Source organism: Mustelus asterias, chromosome 22 (genome assembly GCF_964213995.1).
Source record: "Mustelus asterias chromosome 22, sMusAst1.hap1.1, whole genome shotgun sequence".
Classification (NCBI taxonomy): Eukaryota; Metazoa; Chordata; class Chondrichthyes; order Carcharhiniformes; family Triakidae; genus Mustelus; species Mustelus asterias.
The window spans coordinates 21,808,598-21,832,243 of record NC_135822.1 but is presented as its reverse complement, the minus strand read 5'-3'; the positions used below and the strand labels follow the sequence as shown (position 1 = coordinate 21,832,243).

The 23,646-nt window shown below is 47.0% G+C and overlaps 1 protein-coding gene across 1 annotated transcript in view; it reads left to right on the top strand.

Annotated features, from left to right (window-relative positions):
- LOC144509919 (arf-GAP with coiled-coil, ANK repeat and PH domain-containing protein 3-like) overlaps positions 1 to 23,646 on the top strand; it is a 361,954-nt gene that overhangs the window by 241,472 nt on the left and 96,836 nt on the right. The window contains exons 6-8 of the mRNA XM_078238917.1: positions 8,045 to 8,228; positions 19,888 to 19,932; positions 21,121 to 21,216. Coding sequence (XP_078095043.1) covers positions 8,045 to 8,228; positions 19,888 to 19,932; positions 21,121 to 21,216 — 325 coding nt within the window. The remainder of the gene's footprint in view (positions 1 to 8,044; positions 8,229 to 19,887; positions 19,933 to 21,120; positions 21,217 to 23,646) is intronic.

Genomic DNA, 23,646 nt, shown 5'->3' with positions numbered 1-23,646 from the left:
CCTCCACCACCCTCCCAGGTAGCGCATTCCAGACCGTCACCACCCTCTGAGCAATCCAGAAGCTCAGCTGGTGTTCTGGGGACCTGGGTTCGAATACCGCCACAGCAGATGGTGGAATTTGAATTCAATTTTAAAAATATATCTGGAATTAAGGATCTACTGATGACCATGAAACCATTGTCGATTGTCAGAAAAACACATCTGGTTCACGAATGTCCTTTAGGGAAGGAAATCTGCTGTCATTATCTGGTCTGGCCTACATGTGACTCCAAAGCCACAGCAATGTGGTTGACTCTCAACTGCCCACGGGCAACTAGGGAGGGGCAATAAATGCTGGCCAGCCAACGACGCCCATGTCCCACGAAAGAATAAAAAGAAAGATTAGCAGATGTTAGAAATGAGAACAGAGGATGCTGGAAACACCCAGCAGGCCTGGCAGCATCTGTAAGGAGAGAAAGCAGAGTTAACATTTAAAGTCCTTTTGGTTCTTCATCAGGACTGAAGAGAGGGAGAATGTGTTAGATATTAAAGTTTAGCCATGAGAAAATCGCAACTTTAAGAACAAAAGATAGATGGTCCGGTGTGGGAGGGGGATGGGGGGGTGGTTTGCATTGATGCAATACTTGCGTGGGATTTTTAAAAAAGGGGTTTAGGATGGAGGAGAAAGATGATTAGGAATGAATTCAGGAATTAGGCTGGTTTACCCTTCCTTAAGCTAGTACACCTTGTGACGCACTATACTTTGATCACCTAACACTTGCTTGTAAGTTTTATGTTAGTTGAGGTGCTCAATTCTAGTCGAATGTATCACAGGACTTCCTGCCTCTAACTGCCCTGCCATTGGTTACCAATCATGTCCAGCCAGCCAATTGGAAATTAAAAAGCCTCCTAATTAGCAGATTCAATGATTCTTGACTGTCCATCAAAAAACTGTTATTTCAACCATCTTCCGACATTTTCATAATTCACAAACAACGGAGAAATACAGGCCTTTGTTTTAAGGAGCGCTCCCGTAAATTTTCTCCATAGATTAATCTTGAGTGGCTGGAGCCTCCGGGCCATCCCTGGAAGAGTTGGTGACCCTGGTGTCAGGCCCTTTGCCTCAGCCGTACATTCATTGTCAGTGAAGATATGTGGCTGAGGCCACCTCGGCTTTACATTCAGGGCAGGCAACAGTGCGGGATTATTGGTGAAGATTTTAGTCCGATTATCCCGCAGTTAGTGCCAGCTGACAGAAACGCCACTGTGGTTATCACCGCATTCGAGAAATCGTCTTTCCAATCTCCTGGAAATCAATGCAATATTCTCCCTGATTCGTGCTGCTCCTTTAAGGGGACGTTTTTGTTAATATTCAGCTGAATAAATGGCAAACAGAACACAGACCACATCAGATCAATTGTAATGTCGCTCAGCTTCTGGGAGCTGTCCTCTGTGAATATTAAGAGGAGTGCACTCTGGCAGCTCAGGTTAACCCGGCTAATGTGATATTTTGAATTTAACATCACATAAATCCAATGAATGGGCAGCAGTGCTTCTTCTGGGAAGGAGGTTGTTGCTATGGTGGCCGTGAATTGACTGAGTTGGGGGGGGGGGAGGTTTTGATCCTTGTTCTTTTCCTCTATGGTTATTTCACTTGAGATTTCGAGTTGATCAGCGAAAGCCTTGTGTTGGCCAAGAGCATTATTTAATGGGAGTTCCTAAACCATCGGGGTTAACTTGTTCATGTTGAAACCCACAAATTGAGATGAGCCAGTCGAGGTTATGTGAAGAGTTAAGTTCCATTCCTCGCTGTTAAACTCTGCTCCCCAAATCCTGACTTGCACCAGGTCCTGTTCTGCTGGACATTGGCTTCCAGTCCGAGGACACCTTGCTTTTATCATTTTCATCCTTGGTCGATTTCCCCCACATTCTCACCCCGCCCTAATCTCCTGTCTATGACCTCTGTGCCCCTCCTGTTCTGACCTCCACGCACATGCCCGATTTCCTTGGCTCCACCAGTGGCAGCTGTGCCTTCAACTGCTTCGGTCTAGAATTTCCTTCCTGAACCACTCCCCTTCTCTATCCCACTCCCTCATCCTTTAAGATACTCGTTCAAGCCAAGCTTTTGGTCATAAGAACGAGGAGTAGGAGTAGGCAATTCAGCTCCTCCACTATTCAGTATGATCATGGCTGATCTTGTCACTGCCTCAACTCCACTTTCCTGCCCATTCTCCATAACCCTCCAACCCATTACTAATTACAAATCTGTCTATCTCCTCCTTAAATTTACTCAATGTCCTGGCACCCACCGCACTCTGGGGTTGCAAATTCCAGATTCACCACTCTTTGCGAGAAGTAGTTTCTCCTCATCTCTGTTTTAAATCTGCTACCCCTTAACCGGAAACTATGACCTTTTGTCCCACAAGAGAAAACATCCTCTCTATGTCTACCCTGTCAATCCCCTTTAGCGTCTTATATACCTTAATTAGATCCCCCCCTCTTCTAACCTCTAGAGAGTCTGACCTAATAGCATCTCCTTACATGTCTTGGTGTCAGTATCTGCCTGTGTGACCTGAACCCAGGCAGTATCTGCCTGATACAACCTCACTGTGAAGTACCTCAGCACATTTGACCAAGTCAGAGGTATTAGATAACAAGCTGTTGTGGTTGAGTTTACCCTTTCGCTTACCTGACTTTAGATCTTCTTCCTGGTCTGTGTGTCGGTGGTGATGGGCCATCCAGTTGACCTGTCCCTGACCCTGACCTGGGTTCAGGTCACATACCCGGCAGTTTCCAATTAGGAGTTTGTCATTGGAGGGGAAGGGAGGGGCAGGGTAGGCAATTAGCCATCAGCGTGGGTAAAAGATGCCTGCAACATCTCAAATCCGAGTCTCATTAACGTGAGTTGTGCTGCCTCTTACGAATTGGGAAAAAATCCATTGACAAATATTAACCCAATGCCTGAGGTGACCCAATTTAACACCTCAAACATTGTGCGACTCCAGGGTGAAAATTGGGGTGGGGTAGGATTACGGTGTTGTTGAGCTGGGGTTGGGGGGTGGGGGCATAGGAAGAGAGTTGCTGAACAGGGGTTTGAGTTGTTGATGGGGGAGGGGGGCTTGAGTTGTTGAATGGGGGTTTGAGTTGTTGATTGGGGGGACGGGGTTTGAGTTGTTGATGGGGGGATTAAGCCGGGTCCACCGACTGAAACAGATTTAAGATTTTCGGCAGTATTTGGGTAGGTGCATTCCGCACCCCCTGTTACCCGACAGAAAATCCACCGGTGCGGAGTGGGCAGGGATCTAGGGTTCTGGATCTTTGCCAAATATACTGCCCCCACTGAGGTAATTTTCTACCTTGGTGAAGGGTTCAAATAGTTCATTTAGAAACTTCTAAATAAGAAGGGAATCAGGCAGACCCTCTTCCTCCAAAGGTAACCTTATGTTATCATGGAAAGTGAGCAGTGCAAGTAGATTAAATGGTTTTGGGGTGGAGGGGAAGTGGTGGAACTCTCTTTAATAGCTATTTTCTCCTTCAGTCGGGGAAGAATATGTTAGATGGACCAGCCGCCATGTTGGATTATACTTGTACCAGTTTAGAAGAATGAAAGGCAATCTCTTTGAAAGATGTAAGATTCTGAGGGAGCTTGATAGGGTAGATGCTGCGAGATTGTTTTCTCTGGACTGGGGAATCTGAGACACAGGGACACAGTCTCAGGATAAAGGGACAACCATTTAGAACTGAAGAGAAATTACTTCACCCAAGTAGTTATGAATCTTTGAAATCTGGAGGGTTTTTGAATATTCCTTCATTGAATAAATTTAAGGCTCAGATATAGGCAGAATTTTGGTCTCTCAGGGTATCGAGGGATATGGAGAGTGGGTGGGAAAGTGGGATTGAAGCCCGAGATTGGCCATGATCATACTGAATGGCAAACAGGCTCGACATGCCATATGGTCTATTCCTGCTCCTATTTCTTGTGTTCAGGCAGCCCACAGTGGGGCGCACGGTGGTGATAACAGGTACATGCACCATGCAGTTATGTTAATTGGGCAGACTATTTTGGGATGAGTAAGTGCGTTGCGGAAGAATGTTTCCTCATCTGAATGCAAGTCACACCCTGCAGTATTCATCAGATATTTTAATAAAGTCAAGTCACACAAGGCACTAGAGGTTCTGGGTTTTAAAAAGAGAAAAACTTGCATTTAAAGAGCACCTTTGGACATCCCAACCAATGAAGTATCTTTGAAGTGCAGTTGGAAGAAAGGAAAAGTGGCAGCCAATTTGCACACAGCAAACCCCCACAAATATCAATGCGAAAATGATCTGTTGACTGAAGGATGAATGTTGGCCAAGACACCAGGGAGAGTGCCCCAGCTAATTGTTGGAGTAATGCCATGAGTTCTTATACATCCATTTGAGAGGGAAGTGCGGGCCTTGGTCTTTTGTCTCCATTCTCAGTTGATAAGCTACTGTATTTACAGCATTTTGCTAAACCAGAGTTGGCTCAGTGAAATCAGCTGCAGTAAACTGCAGGCACACACAGCGGGCTGGATTTCGCGGGGAGCATCTGGCCGGGGTCACGTGACTCGATCCTTTGCCAACGAACCACTGATGAACGTCATGAGAGTGGACAGTGGTGACTTGATCCCTTAAACAAGGGCAGGAATCAAAGGAGAGGAAAGCAACTGCTGGTCCCTAAGAGAACATCCGATTCATTCACATTATCCTCCCAGTCTCCGATTAGAAAAGATTTAATTGTGTAATCGGATAGAATCAGAGCATTGTGTAGCAGAGAAGGGTTTCATTCGGGCCACAGATGCTTTTAGGTTAGGAGAGAGATTTTTTGTGCACTTTAATACAGTGCGTATTTATAGTGAACCCATGAATGATACTTGTGCCAGATGTTCAATGTGCCAGATACTGGCACATATCCTGCACGGTGGAAAATTGTGACCTTGCATTTGTTACCCTTTGATTAATTCCTTTTGACTTGGCAGCACGGTGGCACAGTGGTTAGCACTGCTGCCTCACAGCGCCAGGGACCCGGGTTCAATTCTGGCCTCGGGTCACTGTCTGTGTGGAGTCTGCACATTCTCCCCATGTCCGCGTGGGTTTCCTCCGGGTGCTCCGGTTTCCTCCCACACTCCAAAGATATGCGGATTAGGTTGATTGGCCATAGTAAATTGCCCCTTAGTGTCAGGGGGATTAGCAGGATAAATATGTGGGGTTACGGGAAGAGGGCCTGGGTGGGATTGTGGTTGGTGCAGACTTGATGGGCCGAATGGCCTCCTTCTGCATTGTAGGGATTCTATGATTCTATGAATGCCTGCCAATCGATGCCATCTTTAGTGGTTGTTTAATGCAGGTACAGCAGCTAATAAAGAAAGCAAATGGAATGTTGTCATTTATAGCTAAAGGAATAGAATATAAAGGTAAGGAAGTATTGTTGCAATGATACAAGGCATTGGTGAGGCCGCACCTGGAGTATTGTGCACAGTTTTGGTATTTGAGGAAAAATGTAGTGGCATTGGAGGCAGTTCAGAGGAGGTTCACTCGATTGATTCCAGAGTTGAGGGGTTTGTCGTATGAAGAGAGATTGAACATGGTTTTGTGAGAGGGAGGTCATGCCTCACTAACCTGGTGGAGTTTTTTGAAGAAGTGACTAGAATGGTTGACGAGGGAAGGGCCGTGGATGTCGTCTATATGGACTTTAGTAAAGCGTTTGACAAAGTCCCTCATGGTAGGTTGGTGCAAAAGGTTGGATCTCATGGGATAAAGGGGGAGGTGGTTAGATGGGTGGAGAACTGGCTTGGTCACAAAAGACAGAGGGTGGTAGTGGAAGGGTCTTTTTCTGGCTGGATGCCTGTGACTAGTGGTGTTCCGCAGGGCTCTGTATTGGGACCTCTGCTGTTTGTGATTTATATAAACGATCTGGAAGAAGGTGTAGCTGGGGTGATCAGTAAGTTTGCGGACGACACAAAAATGGCTGGACTTGCAGATAGTGAGGAACATTGTCAGAGGCTACAGAAGGATATAGATAGGCTGGAAATTTGGGCAAAGAAATGGCAGATGGAGTTCAATCCAGATAAATGCGAAGTGATGCATTTTGGTAGAACTAACGTAGGGGGGAGCTATACGATAAATGGCAGAACCATAAAGATACGCAGAGGGACCTGGGTGTGCAAGTCCACAGATCCTTGAAGGTGACATCACAGGTGGAGAAGGTAGTGAATAAGGCATATGGCATGCTTGCCTTTATAGGACGGGGCATAGAGTATAAAAGTTGGGGTCTGATGTTGCAGATGTATAGAACGTTGGTTCGGCCGCATTTGGAGTACTGCGTCCAGTTCTGGTCGCCACACTACCAGAAGGACATGGAGGCTTTAGAGAGAATGCAGTGGAGGTTTACCAGGATGTTGTCTGGTATGGAAGGGCTTAGTTATGAGGAGAGATTGGGTAAACTGGGGTTGTTCTCACTGGAAAGACGGAGGATGAGGGGTGACCTAATAGAGGTGTATAAAATTATGAAAGGCATAGATAGGGTGAATGGTGGGAAGCTTTTTCCCAGGTCGGTGGTGAGGTTCACGAGGGGTCATAGGTTCAAGGTGAGGGGGGGAGGTTTAACACGGATATCAGAAGAACGTATTTTTTACACAGAGGGTGGTGGGGGCCTGGAATGCGCTGCCAGGCAAGGTGGTGGAGGCGGACACACTGGGAACATTTAAGACTTATCTAGATAGCCACATGAACGGAGTGGGAATGGAGGGATACAAAAGAATGGTCTAGTTTGGACCAGGGAGCGACGCGGGCTTGGAGGGCCGAAGGGCCTGTTCCTGTGCTGTATTGTTCTTTGTTCTTTGTTTTTTGAACAGTTTAGGCCGATACTCTCTAGAATTTAGAAGAATGAGGGGAGATCAAATTGAGGTATTCAAGATAATAAATAAAGTACACGTGGAGCAGATGCTTCCTCTTGTGGGCATTCTAGGATGAGAGGTCATATTCTAAGGATAAGGGGTCATAAATTTAAAACAGAGTTGAGGAGAAACTACTTCTCTCAAAGGGTTGTGAATCAGTGGAATTCGCTGCCCCAAAGTGCGATGGATTCTGGGACAGTGAGTAAATTTAAGGAGGAGTTAGAGAGATTTTTAATTGGTAATGGGTTGAAGGGTTATGGGGAGAAGGCAGGAAAATGGGGATGAGGAGCATATCAGCCATGATCGAATGGCGGAGTGGACTTGATGGGCCAAATGGCCTAATTCTGCTCCTATGTCTTATGAACTTAATGCACAGAACGACATCTAAAGCAGAATGCTTCCCCTTAGTAACTAAGGTTTCACTCAATTTCTGTTCATCTTTCTCCTTCTCCTGTCCCGTCCTTCTCCCCCATCCAATGGCACCGGCCCCACAGGCCTTGGGCTGCTGTCTGATACCACATCCGACCAGTCACACTTTAGCAAGTGCCACAAACTATGTGGGGAGGCACAGGCATAGTGGTATTGTCACTGAACTAGTAATCCAGCGACCCAGAGTAATGCTCTGGGGATCCGGGCTCGAATCCCACCAGGGCAGATGATGAAATCTGAATTCAATAAAAACCTGGCGTCTAATGATGGCCGTGAAACCATTGCCAATTGTCATATAAAAAACAATTCTGGTTTGCTAATGTCCTTTAGGGAAGGAAATCTGTAGTCCTTATCCGGTCTGGCCTAAATGTGACTACAGCAATGTGGTTGACTCTTAAATGCCCTCAGGGATAAGCAGTAAACACCCACATGAACACATTTTAAAAAATCATATTCACTCTTGTTCTTCTATTATCTACTGAATTCCACCTTCAACCATGGTAATTTGGTCAAATTCAATTAAGGTGCCTTGAACCTCACTGGGAGAGAGGTTCATTTCTCTGTTCTGAGATTGCCCGTTATGTAGTAGGCGCTTTGGGAGATATTTTCATATGAGTCACACATGAAGCTGAACCTTTAAATTCCCCCCCCACCCACCCCCCACACCACCACCACCCCATCCCAGTAACAGAATGTTTGTGTTTCTTGTCGACATACAGAGATGTTCGGAAGTTCAAGGAGACCAAGAAGCATTTTGATAAAGTCCGAGAGGACATGGACCTGGCGTTGATCAAGAACGCTCAAGCGACTCGCAACAAGACACACGAAGTGGAGGAGGCCACGGGGACACTGACCATGACGAGGAAATGCTTCAGGCACCTGGCACTCGACTACGTCCTTCAGGTATGACGGGAAAGAGAGAAACCGGACCTCAAGAGATGCTCCAAAGCTGAAGGTTTCTGGGCCACTGTATAGGGAGAAGCAGGAGGGCTTTCTCTGATACTCAGACCCTCCCAAAGGTCTGAGTGCTAAACCTAATTCCAGTGTGATCTGGGCTCTACCTGGTTCAGTCTTCACATTGGTACTTGTGAAGTGTGCATGGTGCCCCCAGTCCAGGGAGATTCAGGCCAGCGCTGATCTGAGTCCAGGCTGTGAGTTGATCAGTCGCAGTTGGACACACAATCACTAGGCAAAAAATATCAGACTGCCCACCCTTAGACACACTCCAATGGCTTGTGATAGGAAGTTTGTTGTGGACATTGGATAAAGGCAGCATCATGCATGACTGTGATGGTGCCTGCAGCTGTAAAGCCTGCCGTTGTTCATTGTGTAAAAATCATAGAAACCCTACAGTGCAGAAGGAGGCCATTTGACCCGTCGAGTCAGCACTGACAACACTCTCACCCAGGCCCTAACCCCATCACCCCACATATTTACCCCGTTAATCCCTCTAACCTACGCATCCCGGGACACCAAGGGGCAATTTAGCATGGCCAATCCACCTCGCCCACACATCTTTGGAGTGTGGGAGGAAACCGGGGCACCCGGAGGAAACCCACACAGGGAAAGCATGCAAACTCCACACAGACAGTGACCCAAGCCGGGATTCGAACCCGGGTCCCTGGAGCTGTGAGGCAGCGGTGCTAACCACTGTGCCACCATGCCGTGCCTGTATGCGCTCAGAAGGGCGGAGCACTGGGATGAGTGGCAGCTGTAACTGAACCAGGAGCCAGCAGCTTCGGGAGAGGAGAAAACTGCCTTGAGTAGAGGATCTCGAGGGAGATATTTCCCCAGTTATAAACAATGAAAATTGATGTGTGACTTGCAGAAGAGCAGCTTGTCCCCAGCGAGGGATTAATCTGTAGGGAGAATGACGTAATGGATAACCAGAAGGTACATTAAAGCAGTGAACATGACATAAGCTAAGCACTCAGTGATAGGACAGAGCAGTGTGTGAAGGAGTCAGCTCATTAAATCACTGCAGTCATCTTTCTGTCTGGCTTCCAGCCACTTCTTCAAAGCTTTCCTCATATTGTTCTCCACCCTGATGTGGTTTAAGCGTTCTGGGTTTTAGTTTCTGCTTGCTGTGAAGCTCAAGGTCGACAGAACTGGAATCCCATCAAAAATAGTGCGGTGGCGTGGAGGGAATTCAGGGAGTGTTGATCATGTGAGGCTGTTTCAGTTCCAAAACGTTGAAGATTATTGGATGAAGGAGAGACAGAAGGAGGTAAGGTTCAGGGACAGAGTAAATTGGAGCTGGAAATCTGCAGTGAATATTGGGATTTGAGTGAACCGTGCAGCACAGGTTTCAGTCAATTCACCCTGCAATCACCGTCATTCAATCAGCAGCCCAAGGTGAGGGAGCGCCCACTGGGTATGATTGATGATACAGACTGTCAAGGCATCAGGGAACAGACAACTCCTGCCAGTTCTCTGTTACAGCTGTACACAGAATCTGTACAGATCTAAAGTTCAACGCCAAAACCAACAACCACTTCCCCCCTCCCTCCCCACAACCCCCCTGCATCACGGTACCTCCATCCCAAGGTGGCAGAGCCCGTGACTGCTCCAGCACGAGGTTCAGCTACCAGACAGCAAGTGTTCTATCAATGCCAGGGTACCCAAATGTGTCTGCCTGAATCTGGAAAGGACACATTCCATTGTCCAGCAAGGCAAATGTTGCCTTGATTTGGAAACGTCAAGTAAACAGAATTTAATCATGGAATTGAATGTTTTAGATGGATACACCCTCTGCCGAGCACAGTATTCATAGAAATAGTGTCATAGAAACCCTACAGTGCGATAGGAGACCATTCGGCCCATCGGGTCTGCTCTGACAACAATCCCACCCAGGCCCTATCCCCGTAATCCCACCTATTTACCCTGCTAATCCCACGACATACGCATCCCAGGGGCAATTTAGCATGGCCAATGCACCGAACCTGCACATTTTTGGAATGTGGGAGGAAACCGGAGCACCCGGAGGAAACCCACGCAGACACGGGGAGTACGTGCAAACTCCAGGAATCAAGCCAGGAATCGATCTTGGGTCCCTGGAGCTGTGAGGCAGCAGTGCTAACCACTGTGGCACCGTGCCACCCAATTGGGATTAGAAAGTATTGTAGGGAAACTGGATGTTAGAATTGTGTCTGTACACCCAGGGCCGGGTGTCGCCATGTTGCAGACAAGTTGTTGATCTGGAGAAGGTGCCTTTCAGTGAGCTGGACTGTGTGCCCATCCAATGGGCAGCACCTCTGGAGGGAGCTTGAGTTGTTCATCATTGCCGTTCTTGAGCATTTTAGATCTCGAACTGTTGACCTGTGTTAGATGGGGAGGGATGTGGGGGCCTCTTGCTGTTGAGGTGCCTCCCAGATGAAGACTGGAAACAAGTCAATACTCTGTCAGACTTGGTCATCCAATATCTGATCCAGACAGGTCAGCAGTACTCCAAGACTTGATGGTTTGAGTTATAAGGAGAGGCTGGATAGACTGGGACTTTTTTCCCTGGAGCTTAGGAGGCTGAGGGGTGATTTTATAGAGGTCTATAAAATAATGAGGGGCACAGATCAGCTAGATAGTCAATATCTTTTCCCAAAGGTAGGGGAGTCTAAAACGAGATGGCATAGGTTTAAGGTGAGAGATACAAAAGGTTCAGAGGGGCAATTTTTTCACACAGAGGGTGGTGAATGTCTGTAACCAGCTGCCAGAGGTAGGAGTAGAGGCAGGTACAATTTTGTCTTTTAAAAAGCATTTAGACAGTTACATGGGTAAGATGGGATATAGGCCAAATGTGAACAATTGGGACTAGCTTAGTGATTTAAAAAAAGGGCGCATGGACAAGTTGGACCGAAGGGCCTGTTTCCATGCTGTAAACCTCTATGATTCTTAAGACAGTGATTATGGGTCAGCCAGCACTGGCACCTACCTGCAGTATACCTGTCACTGGGAGCTGCTTTTTTTCCCCACTCAGTTCCAGTCCTGTAAACTAATAGGTAAAAGGATTATGTGGATAATCAGTGAAGGTTATTAGCGCTCTGCTCTGAGCAGTTTTAGCTGTTTACACCCCACTATCACTCCTGGATACGTTTGAGGTCCTTAATCCTTTACTCTGTGCAGATTTGCTGGATTTAAGTAAACAGTCCCTCTGGGGAGAATGTGTGACTTAGCATCAGGCATGCAGAAATAAAACAGGTGACCGCTTCTTGCTAGCTTGGCTTCAAGCTACTTCAACACGGCGAAGCTTTTTTGTGCATGTCAGGCAAGGAAAATGGGAGATGATACTGCTGAGGAAAATCTAGGATTGTTAATGAAAAGGCCGTGGCTTCTTATTTTCAATGTATACCCTCGATGACCACATGATGGCAGCAAATACACATGTTTTTGATCTTATTCTCTCAGTAAGAGACTTCCATGTTGAACATTAGCGTGTCGGGTTTAGATGAAGGACTGAGCCCTCGATTTTTAAAAAAGGCACAAAAGATTCATCCTGGTTAATTCAGACATCCTCCTTCATATTTCTGTCGACTGCACTGGATTGATTTTCCACGAATAGTGAAGGCTGACACCATCAGGGGAACTGGCTGTCAGAGGCACTTGATCCTGACATTAAAAATCAACAGAATTAAAAGCTAAAGCTCCTTTCACCTCACAGATCAGAGCGGAACTTATGCCTGCCTGCTGCTGAGTGCTTCCTATCTCTATTCCATATTCAAATTCAATACAATCAGATAGGACAAAAGGAGGCCATTCGGACCATTGTATTCATGCTAGCTCTTTAAAGGAACTAGCTAATTATACCACTCTCCCGCTGTCTCTTCATAATTTTGCTTTTAAATAGAAATTCAATTCTCTTTTTGGGAGTTACGATTGAATCTGTTTCCACCATCCTTTCGGACAGTGCACTCCAGATCGCAACAACACGCTGTATAAGTTGTTTTCAAAATTCCAAATTCCCCTCCCGTCCTTATCCCAGTTATCTTAAAATTTCCGTTTTTCCCTGAAGGTCAGTGGAAGGATGATCCGGCGAACAAGGGATCATTCCGGATCTGTCTGGCTGGAGTTGGCAAGGACCAAGTATTCTGACAGCTTGCATTTTTGACAGAGTGTGTTGAATTTCTGTTTGAAAACCACATCTCCTGCGCTTGTTTGGTGCGTGAGCCACTGGGAGAGAGAATGGGACTGGCGCTAAATTATTTGGAGTCAAATTCCCACCTCAGTTCCCATGGTGTAACCCACTGCAGGGGGTGGGGGGGGTGGGGGGTGATTCTCCCAAAAGTGCTGAATTGGCGAGAAAACTGGTCTAAATCCTGATTGTTTTTTCAGTGAGAGTTCAGACCTGAATCTCCCCATTCTGGGCACTGCAGAGGTCCCAGTCGTGAATCTTATTAAAAACCCAGGGGGGTGGGGCCCATTCACACTGGAGTCTGACAGTTCTGGAACTCTGTGAATGCGCAGTGGTCCCGATCTGTCAGTCTCCCCGTTTGCTAGCCAGCCCGGGACCCCGGCAGTGCTGCCCCTCCAACCCCTCCTCCCCCCAACGGCCCGATCGCGGGCCCGCACAAACATTCCCAGGCCAGCCCCGACCACCCCTCTGTCCAGGAGCGCCCCGATCTCCAGCCTTCCCCCCCCCCCCCACCCCCCTAGCAGTGACCATCCCCCCAAACCGCACCCCACCCCCATGGGAGGCAGCCCCTCTGGCAGACCATCCCCAATCACTGGCCTCCCTCCAACCCTGACCGATCCCCAGCCCCCACCCCCAGCGATCGCCCCTAGGCCCCGCCCACAACATGCCCCAACCCCGGTCCCACCCCTTGGCACTGCCTGATGTCCAGTGGGCAGTGCCAAGGTGCCCCCTGGGCATGGGCACTTTGCCCCTTGGGCAGTGCCAGGGGGCACAGGTTGGCACTGCCAGGGTGCCCATGCCCAGGGGGCACAACCTCCTATTGCTCCGATCCCTCTATTCTGAGTGACACAACCCCTTCATTCCGAGGATGAATGTACATAACCTGGACCTTACCCATCGCTTATTTGAATAACTCCCATTCTGTCTCCACCGCCTGATCTGTCATTTTTTTCCAACCTATTGCCCTGGGCTGGGTCACCGCTGATGTCCCCTGAAATTGGCGAGTGGGCAGTTCAACGCTTTTATTGCTGCCGCTTTTCAACCATGAATCGCATTAGATTACGGTCATTAATTCTTCAGTGTTCTACCTTCAGGTTGACTCTCTGTCCTCCTTTATAATTCAGAACTAGACCTAACGCTACAATCCTTTCTTGGCTCTGCAACATGCAAAGTGAGGAGCCAACCCCTGAATTCATTCAAAGAACCCCCTCCCCTTTTTGACAGTAAAACTCTGGTGTTGTCACAGTCCAGGCCAGCGTAGGTAAAGTTCCCTTCTTTACAATTCTGTTCCTACTCCAAAACTCTCCAAATTGCCCAAAAACCTCACCATTAATTTATTCCTTGATCTACAATGTCCTTCTAACAAATCCCTTACTATTTAGTAGCTCTAACCAGGCAGACTCTGAGCTTCCCTCGTCAATAAAAACTAGGCTGCAATTGTGGATTAAACAAGAAAACCACACATTCTCCTTTCACCTGTCCCTATCTCACTTCAGATGTTACTGTTTTTTACTAGTGTCACGAGTAGACTTACATTAACACTGCAATGAAGTTACTGTGAACTTCCCCAGTCGCCTGTTCGGGTACAGTGACGGAGAATTTAGCATGGCCAATGCATCTAACCCACACTTCTTTTGGACTGTGGGAGAAACCGGAGCACCCAGAGGAAACCCACGCAGACACGGGGAGAACGTGCAAACTCCACACAGACAGTGACCCAAGCTGGGAATCGAACCTGTGTCCCTGGCGCTGTGAGGCAGCAGTGCTAACCACTGTGCCACCGTGCCGCCCTGCTCGGAATAGTTACTTCTAAGTCTTACTGTGACTGAGGCCAAACTTCCATCAAAGCTACAACGTTGTGTCTCTCCATTCGAATCAGTGCTTCTAACTTTCTGACTGTAGTATTAATGATGGGCATTTTCTTTCGAACACTGCAAACCTGATCCATTCATCTCTCTCTCGCTGGCTTCTCCCTTCTGTCTATCCTCATGCCCTTCAGTGTTCTTATTTTCTTGTCTTCCTCGATCTTTCTCTTCTAACTTTCTCTATCTGGACACCAGCTTCTCAGTGTCTCACCCCCTCAGTGTCTCACCCCCTCAGTGTCTCACCCCCTCTGTGTCTCACCCCCTCAGTGTCTCACCCCCTCAGTGTCTCACCCCCTCAGTGTCTCACCCCCTCAGTGTCTCACCCCCTCTGTGTCTCACCCCCTCTGTGTCTCACCCCCTCTGTGTCTCACCCCCTCTGTGTCTCACCCCCTCTGTGTCTCACCCCCTCGGTGTCTCACCCCCCTCTGTGTCTCACCCCCCTCTGTGTCTCACCCCCCTCTGTGTCTCACCCCCCTCTGTGTCTCACCCCCCTCTGTGTCTCACCCCCCTCTGTGTCTCACCCCCCTCTGTGTCTCACCCCCCTCTGTGTCTCACCCCCTTCTGTGTCTCACCCCCCTCTGTGTCTCACCCCCTTCTGTGTCTCACCCCCCTCTGTGTCTCACCCCCTCTGTGTCTCACCCCCTCTGTGTCTCACCCCCTCTGTGTCTCACCCCCTCTGTGTCTCACCCCCTCTGTGTCTCATCCCTTCTGTGTCTCACCCCCTCTGTGCCTCACCCCCTCTGTGCCTCACCCCCTCTGTGCCTCACCCTCTCTGTGTCTCACCCCCCCTCTGTGTCTCACCCCCCCTCTGTGCCTCACCCCCCTCTGTGCCTCACCCTCTCGGTGCCTCACCCTCTCGGTGCCTCACCCTCTCGGTGCCTCACCCTCTCTGTGCCTCACCCTCTCGGTGTCTCACCCTCTCTGTGCCTCACCCTCTCTGTGCCTCACCCTCTCTGTGCCTCACCCTCTCTGTGCCTCACCCTCTCTGTGCCTCACCCTCTCGGTGCCTCACCCCCTCGGTGTCTCACCCCCTCAGTGTCTCATCCCCTCAGTTTTTTAAAACTGTTTTTTCCCTTATTCCAAATGTGCTTGGAGATTTGCCTCAATCTTCATCCAGTCTGTTTAATGCCCCACATTGCCCACCCTCCCTCCCCCACTGCGCTAGTTTACATGAAGATCTCCTCATCTGTGAATCTTCTCCCCGTTCTGAACTCATTTCAGCTTCAAAAACATTGACAGTGAATTTCATAGAATCCCTACACTGCAGAGGAAGGCCATTCGGCCCATCGAGCCTGCACCGACCACAATCCCACCCAAGCCCTATTCCCGTAACCCTCATTTACCCTGCTAATCCTCCTGACACTAGGGTCAAATTTAACATGGCCAATCAACCTAACCCACACATCTTTGGAGTGTGGGAGGAAACTGGAGCACCCGGTGGAAACCCACGCAGACACAGGGAGAAAGTGCAAACTCCAAACAGACAGTCACCCAAGGCTGGAGAAAGCTCGGCACAACATCGAGGGCCGAAGGGCCTGTACTGTGCTGTACTGTTCTATGTTCTATGACAGTGACCCGAGGCCAGAATTGAACCCAGGTCCCTGGCACTGTGAGGCAGCAGTGTTAACCACTGTGCCACCGTGCCGCCCAGTACAGTAAACGGCTCATTCAGCCCAGCTAACGTTGATGTTCCACAAAAGCCTCCTCCCACCTTACTTCATCGCTCCATATCAACATATCCTTCTATTCCCTCCCCCACCCCATGTATTTTATCATTTCCCCCTTAAATCCATCTACACTATTCATCTCGACTATTTCTTGTGGGAACAAGTTCCACGCTTTCACCATTCTGTGAGAGTCTTCCTTCTGCCACGTCGCATATAATCTGACAACGTGGACTTGAAGCTCAGCCAAGATCTCACTCAAATCAGCAAATTCCTGTTTATTCCATGGCTCAAGATTGCAGTAAGAAGTTTAACAACACCAGGTTAAAGTCCAACAGGTTTATTTGGTAGCAAAAGCCACACAAGCTTTCGGAGCTCCAAGCCCCTTCTTCAGATTGCAGACCAGGCCAACTGATGTTCAGTTGCTGTTTGAGTTCAATTCCAGCAGTCTGCCACTTGGTGGCAGCACAGTGCTCCCACCAACCTCTTCCCAGCCTGAAATCCATTCCAATGTCAGTAATTAGCTTGAACATGTGGGAAAGGATGCAGGAATCATTCAGCCGTGTCACAATAGGCTTTTACAGATAATTCTGAGATTACACTGTCAAAAATGTCAGATTACTACATCACTGCTCCCCGCTGTCAGTGATGTTTCTCTGACTTGATACTCCTCATGTATATAAATGTGCCTATTAGGCACCGTGTGTCACTCAGTATAAGCCCCTGTGTTCGTTCTGTGTTGCGAGCCACATCACAAAGGAGATGGCCGTGGTTGCTGGAGATCAACCCTCTCAGCCCCAGGACAACCTCCGGGTAGTGTCCTCGGCCTAACCCTCTTCAGCCGCTTCATCAATGACCTTCCCTCCATCATAAGGCCAGAGGTGGGGCTACTGGCTGATGGTTGCATAACGTTCAGCACCATTCGCGACTCCCCAGATACTGAAAGCAGGGCTGATAAATGGCAAGTAGCATTTGCGGTATACAAGTGCTGGGGAGGTTATGGCCCAGTGGTATTATCGCTAGACTATTAATCCAGAAACTCAGCTAATGTTCTGGGGACCCGGGTTCGAATCCCACCACGGCAGGTGGTGGAATTTGAAGCCAATAAAAAATATCTGGAATTAGGAATCTACTGATGACCGTGAAACCATTGTCGATTGTCGGAAAAAAACCCATCTGGGAACACCACCACCTGCAAGTTCCCCTCCAAGTTACTCACCATCCTGACACTCACCATTCCCTCACAGTCGCTGGGTCAAAATCCTGGAACTCCCCCTAACAGCACTGTGGGTGCACCACATGGACAGTAGCAATTCAAGACAGTGGCTCCCAGCACCACCTCAAGGACAATTAGAGATGGGCAATAAAATGGCTGGCCAAGCTGGTGATGCCCAGGTTGCATGAAAGAATACAAAAAGTGTTGCTTTGCAAGCGCTCTACTCAGTTCCCCCACTAACCCACCCCCAACATTCAGTCTCAGTCATTCTCCCCAAGTAGCTGACTTGCTTCAACCATCTCTCTGACAATATGAAGGGCAACAGCCTGAAATAGACAAGGAGGAATATGACAAATGAATGAAATGATTTTTCTGCATGAAGAGTTTCCCCAATTTAAACAGGAATCACATTCATATCACAGAGTTTATCAGAGCTCCAGTTTGTTCACAAACACACAGGGCAACTTGTAACCATGCCACATTGCTACAGTGATGTCTGTATGATATATATGTTCCAGGCTCTTCTAATTCTTCCCCGCCTTAAATAACAAAGCTTTGAGATGATCCTCATTTAATATACTTTGAAACCTTTATTGGGTGGCATGGTGGCACAGAGGTTAGCGCTGCCACCTCACAGCGTCTGGGATCCGGGTTCGATTCCTGGCTTGGGTCACTGTCTGTGTGGAGTCTGCACGTTCTCCCCGTTTCTGCGTGGGTTTCCTCCGGGTGTTCTGGTTTTCTCCCACAGTCCGAAAGACGTGCTGGTTAGGTGCACTGGCTGTGCTAAATTCTCCCTCAGTGCATCCAAACAGGCGCCGGAGTGTGGCGACTAGGGGATTTTCACAGTAACTTCATTGCTGTGTTAATGTGAGTCTACTTGTGGCACTAATAAATAAGCTTAATAAGCTTAATAGCTTAACTGTGGTGCTGACCAGTTAGAACTAAATCATTCAATTCAAATTGCGGATGACAATGAATTATTATTGTAAAATAGAGACCTCATTTTTCTAAATGTGCCTTAAAATGAATATTAAAAAATCATCACTCACTATCTGCACGGCCCTCCAGCTCACTATATTATTCCCCCTTTGTCTGGTGTATAGGCAGCCAATCTTCAGTTCTCCATAGCAACAAAGGGTTCAGCCTGGATGCCTTTTTGGCTGCATTGTCTAGACAGTACGGCGCTGTTGACGTGTTTAACATGAGCTGTGCAGCAGTGATCAATGAAACAGCCAGAGCTCACAAGAAGCACCAACATCGGCTAACACTAAAACAGAGTGCATTAGTCCCAGCAATCAGCAAAACAGGAAATATTACTGACAACCCTCAATAAAATAGGAAATATTAGTAATAGTTGTTACGACCGCAGCAGATGTTATTTGCTGAGCAAGCCAAATCTCAGAGGTCTTACTATTCATTAACCTTTATATTTGTATTTTGAAAATGAGTAGAAAAAAGCATAGTACTCTAGTAACACCTTTAGGATTTTAAAGATTAGCATTTTATTAGAGGGGAAAAAAAACTTAAGCACATGAGATTAAAGTTACATTGTTAAAACAATCTTACAGAACAAACCCCCAAAACCCGTCTGATCAAAATTATACAAGTAAACTACCCTCTTGGCAACAGCTCTCTTATAGGAAGAGAAACAACTGCTCCCAAAGAGTTGTGAATCTGTGGAATTCGCTGCCCCAAAGTGCAGTGGATGCTGGGACAGTGAGTACATTTAAGGAGGAGTTAGACAGATTTTTAATTGGTAATGGGTTGAAGGGTTATGGGGGGAAGGCAGGAAAATGGGAATGAGGAGTATATCAGCCATGATCGAATGGCTCCTATATCTTATGAACTTATGAACTTATAGACTTTTAACTCTAAAAATCAGTAGTATTGCCTAAAACAAAGAATTATTGTCACTTTAATAAACGTACACCGCACAACACCTCAAAACACTTCCCACTCAGATATGGAAATGCAATAAAAAAGTTCAGAAACAAACTGTTTTCTGAGAAACAAAGACTTTTCTGGATTGTTCAGATTCTAAACTTTCACACCTTCCCAGCACACAGGCCTGGTCTTCAGGACATTTCCCCCCACAGCCATCACTCAGCTAAACATCTTTCCTCAAATACCTTTTTTTTCCCTCTTTCATCTCAAGTTCCATTGTCCTCAATTTGAACTTAACTTCTCCAAATGTAAAATTCTTCCATGTTTTCCTATCTTGTCTCTACTTTTGGGTCATTCAAATTTAGCACACCTTCCCCTGTTTACCTGTGAAATCTTTGGAAGTTGTAAAAGTTCCTTGTCACTTTGGAACTCCCCTTTGGAACTCAACAGTTGAAAAGCCAAGTCTCCATTTATCTTACAATTAAAATTTTAGATCCAACCTATTTACTTTTAACTCAAACTATGACCCCCCATTGCAAATGCATGAACCTAACACTTTTATCACTCGGTTCTCACAGACAAGTTGTCCCCAGTAACCTTCCCCTAGTCTAATCAATGATGGACACAAGCCTATTTGCAGTTTTTTTGCCCATGCAGAATACAAACATAATCCCAAAATATTTTTTAAAATAACATCCATCATCACATAGTAATATCCAATTATCAACTAAACAGGGAATATAGCCAGCTAATGTATTTGAGCTCACAGTACCTGATAATGAACCTTAACTCATGATCTTATCTTTCTTAGATTAACGTTCTTCAGGCAAAGAAGAAGTTTGAAATATTAGACGCGGTAAGACAGATTTCCTTTGCTTATTTGCTATCCAGAGAAGTAGCCACATGCTTCTGTTTTTTTAATATAAATATTTTAAGCTTTTAAGTTCCTACTTGGGCAATCAATTGCCGACATTTGAAAACCTTTTCTCGTTTTCTTTTGTAAACTGGATTTGATTTAAAATGTCATGCTGTAATGGTCCAACACGGGGCATAAGCTCTCACACTGTAACACCTGACACTGGGTACAAACTGGATATAAGCTCTCACTGCAACACTCCAACACTGGGTATAGACTCTAACTGTAACACCCGACACTGGATATAAATTCACACTATAACATTGGGTATGAACTCTCACTGTAACATTCCCACACTGGATATACATTCACACTGTAACACATGATATAGGGTACAGACTGGGTCTAAACTCACACTGTAACACTGGGTATGAACTCACATTAATATTCTAGCACTGGATATAAGCACTCACTGTAACACTCCAACACTGGATATACATTCAGACTGTAACTCTGGGTATAAGCTCTCACTGTAACACTCCAACACTGGATATACATTCACACTGTAACCCTGGATATAAACTCACAATGTAACATTGGGTATAAACTCATACTGTAACACTCCAACACTGGATATACATTCACATTGTAACACTGGGTATAAACTCTCACTGTGACACTCCAACACTGGGTATGAACTCACATTCTGCATCGCACTCAGCCTGAACAAACGCACACTTAATACACACACACTGTGTAGCACTCACCAGTGACAAGTCACTGGCATTGGGTAAGTGGTAGGTGTTGCAGTGGGTCAGTAGAGAAACGACACTCATGGTATCTCTCAACCTTTCCGAATCCTGACGGTGCGAGGTCAGACTTTTGTATGACACACGCACACCAGAGCACCCAACAAAAACCCACACAGACATGGGGAGAACATGCAATCTCCACACAAACAGACCCCGGGCCGGAATCGAATCCAGGTTTAGGTGTTGTAAGGCAGCAGTACTAACCACTGCGCCACCGTGCGCCCATGGCATCTTTGTACAAACATTTAAAGGAAGCCTATCGCTGGATTTGGGAGAATTCTGTGTAATAAATATTCCCCTTCTGGTAACTTGGATAAATTATGGGAAAATGTCAGATATTAAAACTTGTCTGTTGGTTTGTCATTCTGTGCTCCAGATGCTGTCCTTCATGCATGCCCAGTATACTTTCTTCCAACAAGGCTACGACTTACTTAAGGAGCTTGATCCATACATGAAGAAGCTGGCCACAGAGGTAAGAGGCTGTTCAATGTAATGATGTTACGGTCGTGCTTTTAGATTAAGGCATGACTGGTGGATATTATTATTCAAGATTATTTAACTTCCTTTTTTTTCGCAATGTTAATTAGTTTGTGGCCATTGCAGGTGGCAAGTCATTAGTGAGAATCGTGAGGAAGGGTTTAATGGGAAAGGCTTCATCTGCTGAGATTATTAGCAGATTTCTGTGAAAGAGGATTATCTTGAGGCTTAATAACTGGAGTCTCCCTTTCATTTATTGAAGAAGTCCCCCCAGTGGCTTAATGAACAACTGCACCTTCTGTCGTGGCCGTGAGGAAACGGGCCTGCCTGCTTAGGCCCTCCCAAACCGCGCAATTGGCTGGGTGGTGACGAAGACAAAAGCCCACCATATTCCCGCTCCCGATTCCCCCTCCTGGGATTTCTGCTGCTGGAGACTCCGTGAAAGCAAAGGTCAGCTGAGGGCAAAATTGGCCCTGACTGTGAAGCCTCAATGGCTGAATAGTCCTAGCAATCCGGGCTTCCGAAAGAGTATCGCCATATGGACAAGGTAGTGGACAGTGAAAAGAAAAAGCAAATGACTTACATTTACACAGCAACCTCAAAATGTCCTGAAATGTTACACAGCCAATCGAATATTTTTTGAAGTGTAGTCACTGTTAGAATGTAGGATTCGCAGCAGCCAATTTACTGTCAGCTAACAGCCACAATTAGCAACATGATAGTCATAGAATCCGTATAGTGCAGAAGGAGGCCATTCAGCCCATCGAGCATGCACCGACCACAATCCCACCCAGGCTCTATCCCCACAACCCCACATATTTACCCTGCTAGTCTCCCTGATATTAAGGGGCAATTTAGCATGGCCAATCCACCTAACCCACACATCTTTGGAAACCGGAGTGCCCGGAGGAAACCCGTGCAGACACGGGGAGAACGTGCAAACTCCACACAAAGCTGAGGCCGGAATCGAACCCGGGTCCCTGGCGCTGTGAGGCAGCAGTGCTAACCACTGTGCCACCCTCATTGACCAACTGATCTGTTGTATATTGGATAAATATTGACCAAGATACTGGGTGAACACTGTTCTTTGACCAATGCCATGAGATCTTTTACAACCACCTGAGGAGGGAGACAGAGGCCTGTGTTTAAAGTCCCAACCGAAAGATGGTACATCCAGCAGTGCAGCACTCCCTTAGTACTGCACTGGAGTCTTAGTCAAATGCTTAAGTCTCTGGAGTGGGCTTTGAGCACAGACAGCTGCCAACCACCACCACCCCCCCACCCCAACCTCCTGAGTCAGAGGTGAGAGTGACTACCAACACTAAACCATAACTAGCCAGTCAGCTCATGTGGAGCTTTACCTCAGCATAAACCTCAGGAGACAAAGAGGGCGAACTTGAAGAGGAAAGAACATTTAAAAAATTGGTTTTGTATGTAACATAAAACGTGAATAATATATGTTTATATATGCAAGTGTGGGATATGTTAATTCTACTTTATCTATATAGGCTGCATTAATTTCACATGTCAAATTACTACAACACATCAAAAGCAGCAGAGTATTACTTTGTGGCAGATAACAATGGAAAATGCCCTGGAAGAGAACAGTTCCAGAAATATCACTGAAAGACATACACTGAAACTGAGTGCAAAGTACCCTGGAGGATTAATTAATCGCATAATTAAGAATAAAAACTTGTTTCATTGAAGCAATGAAAGAAAAGTGGCTGCAGGCGTTGAGGTCGTTTTTTTTTTGACTAATTATAACCTGCCCCTGAATTCGGAGCTGCTGAGCACATGTTGGATCTGTTGTGTGAGCCGTGTAGAAGTTGTCGATGAAATACATTCTGGTGGAGTGAGAATCTCCTCCCGTTCTCTGGAGACTGAGAGGTGCTGGAGTCCTGGTGAATGTGGGAAGATGATTGTATTGGGATGGGCTACGGTTCATCATAGCTGGAGCATTTGCCCGGTGAATTCTATAACCAGAGCTGTAGGGCTGTAACTGGGGTTTTAAACAAAATGGGGAGAATGGAAGATGGGGGTTCCGGTGGGTTTCGGGGGTGGAGGGGTGCTGTTTTTAAAAACTAAAAAAAATGGAGACACCTTCCCTATGAAACTCCCCCCCCTCCCCCCCTCCCCGACCTCCCGCAACCACAGAACTCACACCCCCCTCACCCCCCACCACAGAACACTCCCAGTACCTCTCCCACAGATTCCCCAACACCGACCCCACGGAAACTAACTCCCCCGCAAGAAGCACCCTCCCCTGCACTGCCCCCTGACTCTGCCCCTTGGTAGTGCCCAGGCTGTACCTTGGCACTGCCCAGGCAGCAGTGCTGAAGGGGAAGTGCCAGGGTAGGGGAGTGCCCTGACAGCTCCAGGGTATTGGTACAAGCTTGACCCTCTCCCCCGTGGGGGCTGTGCT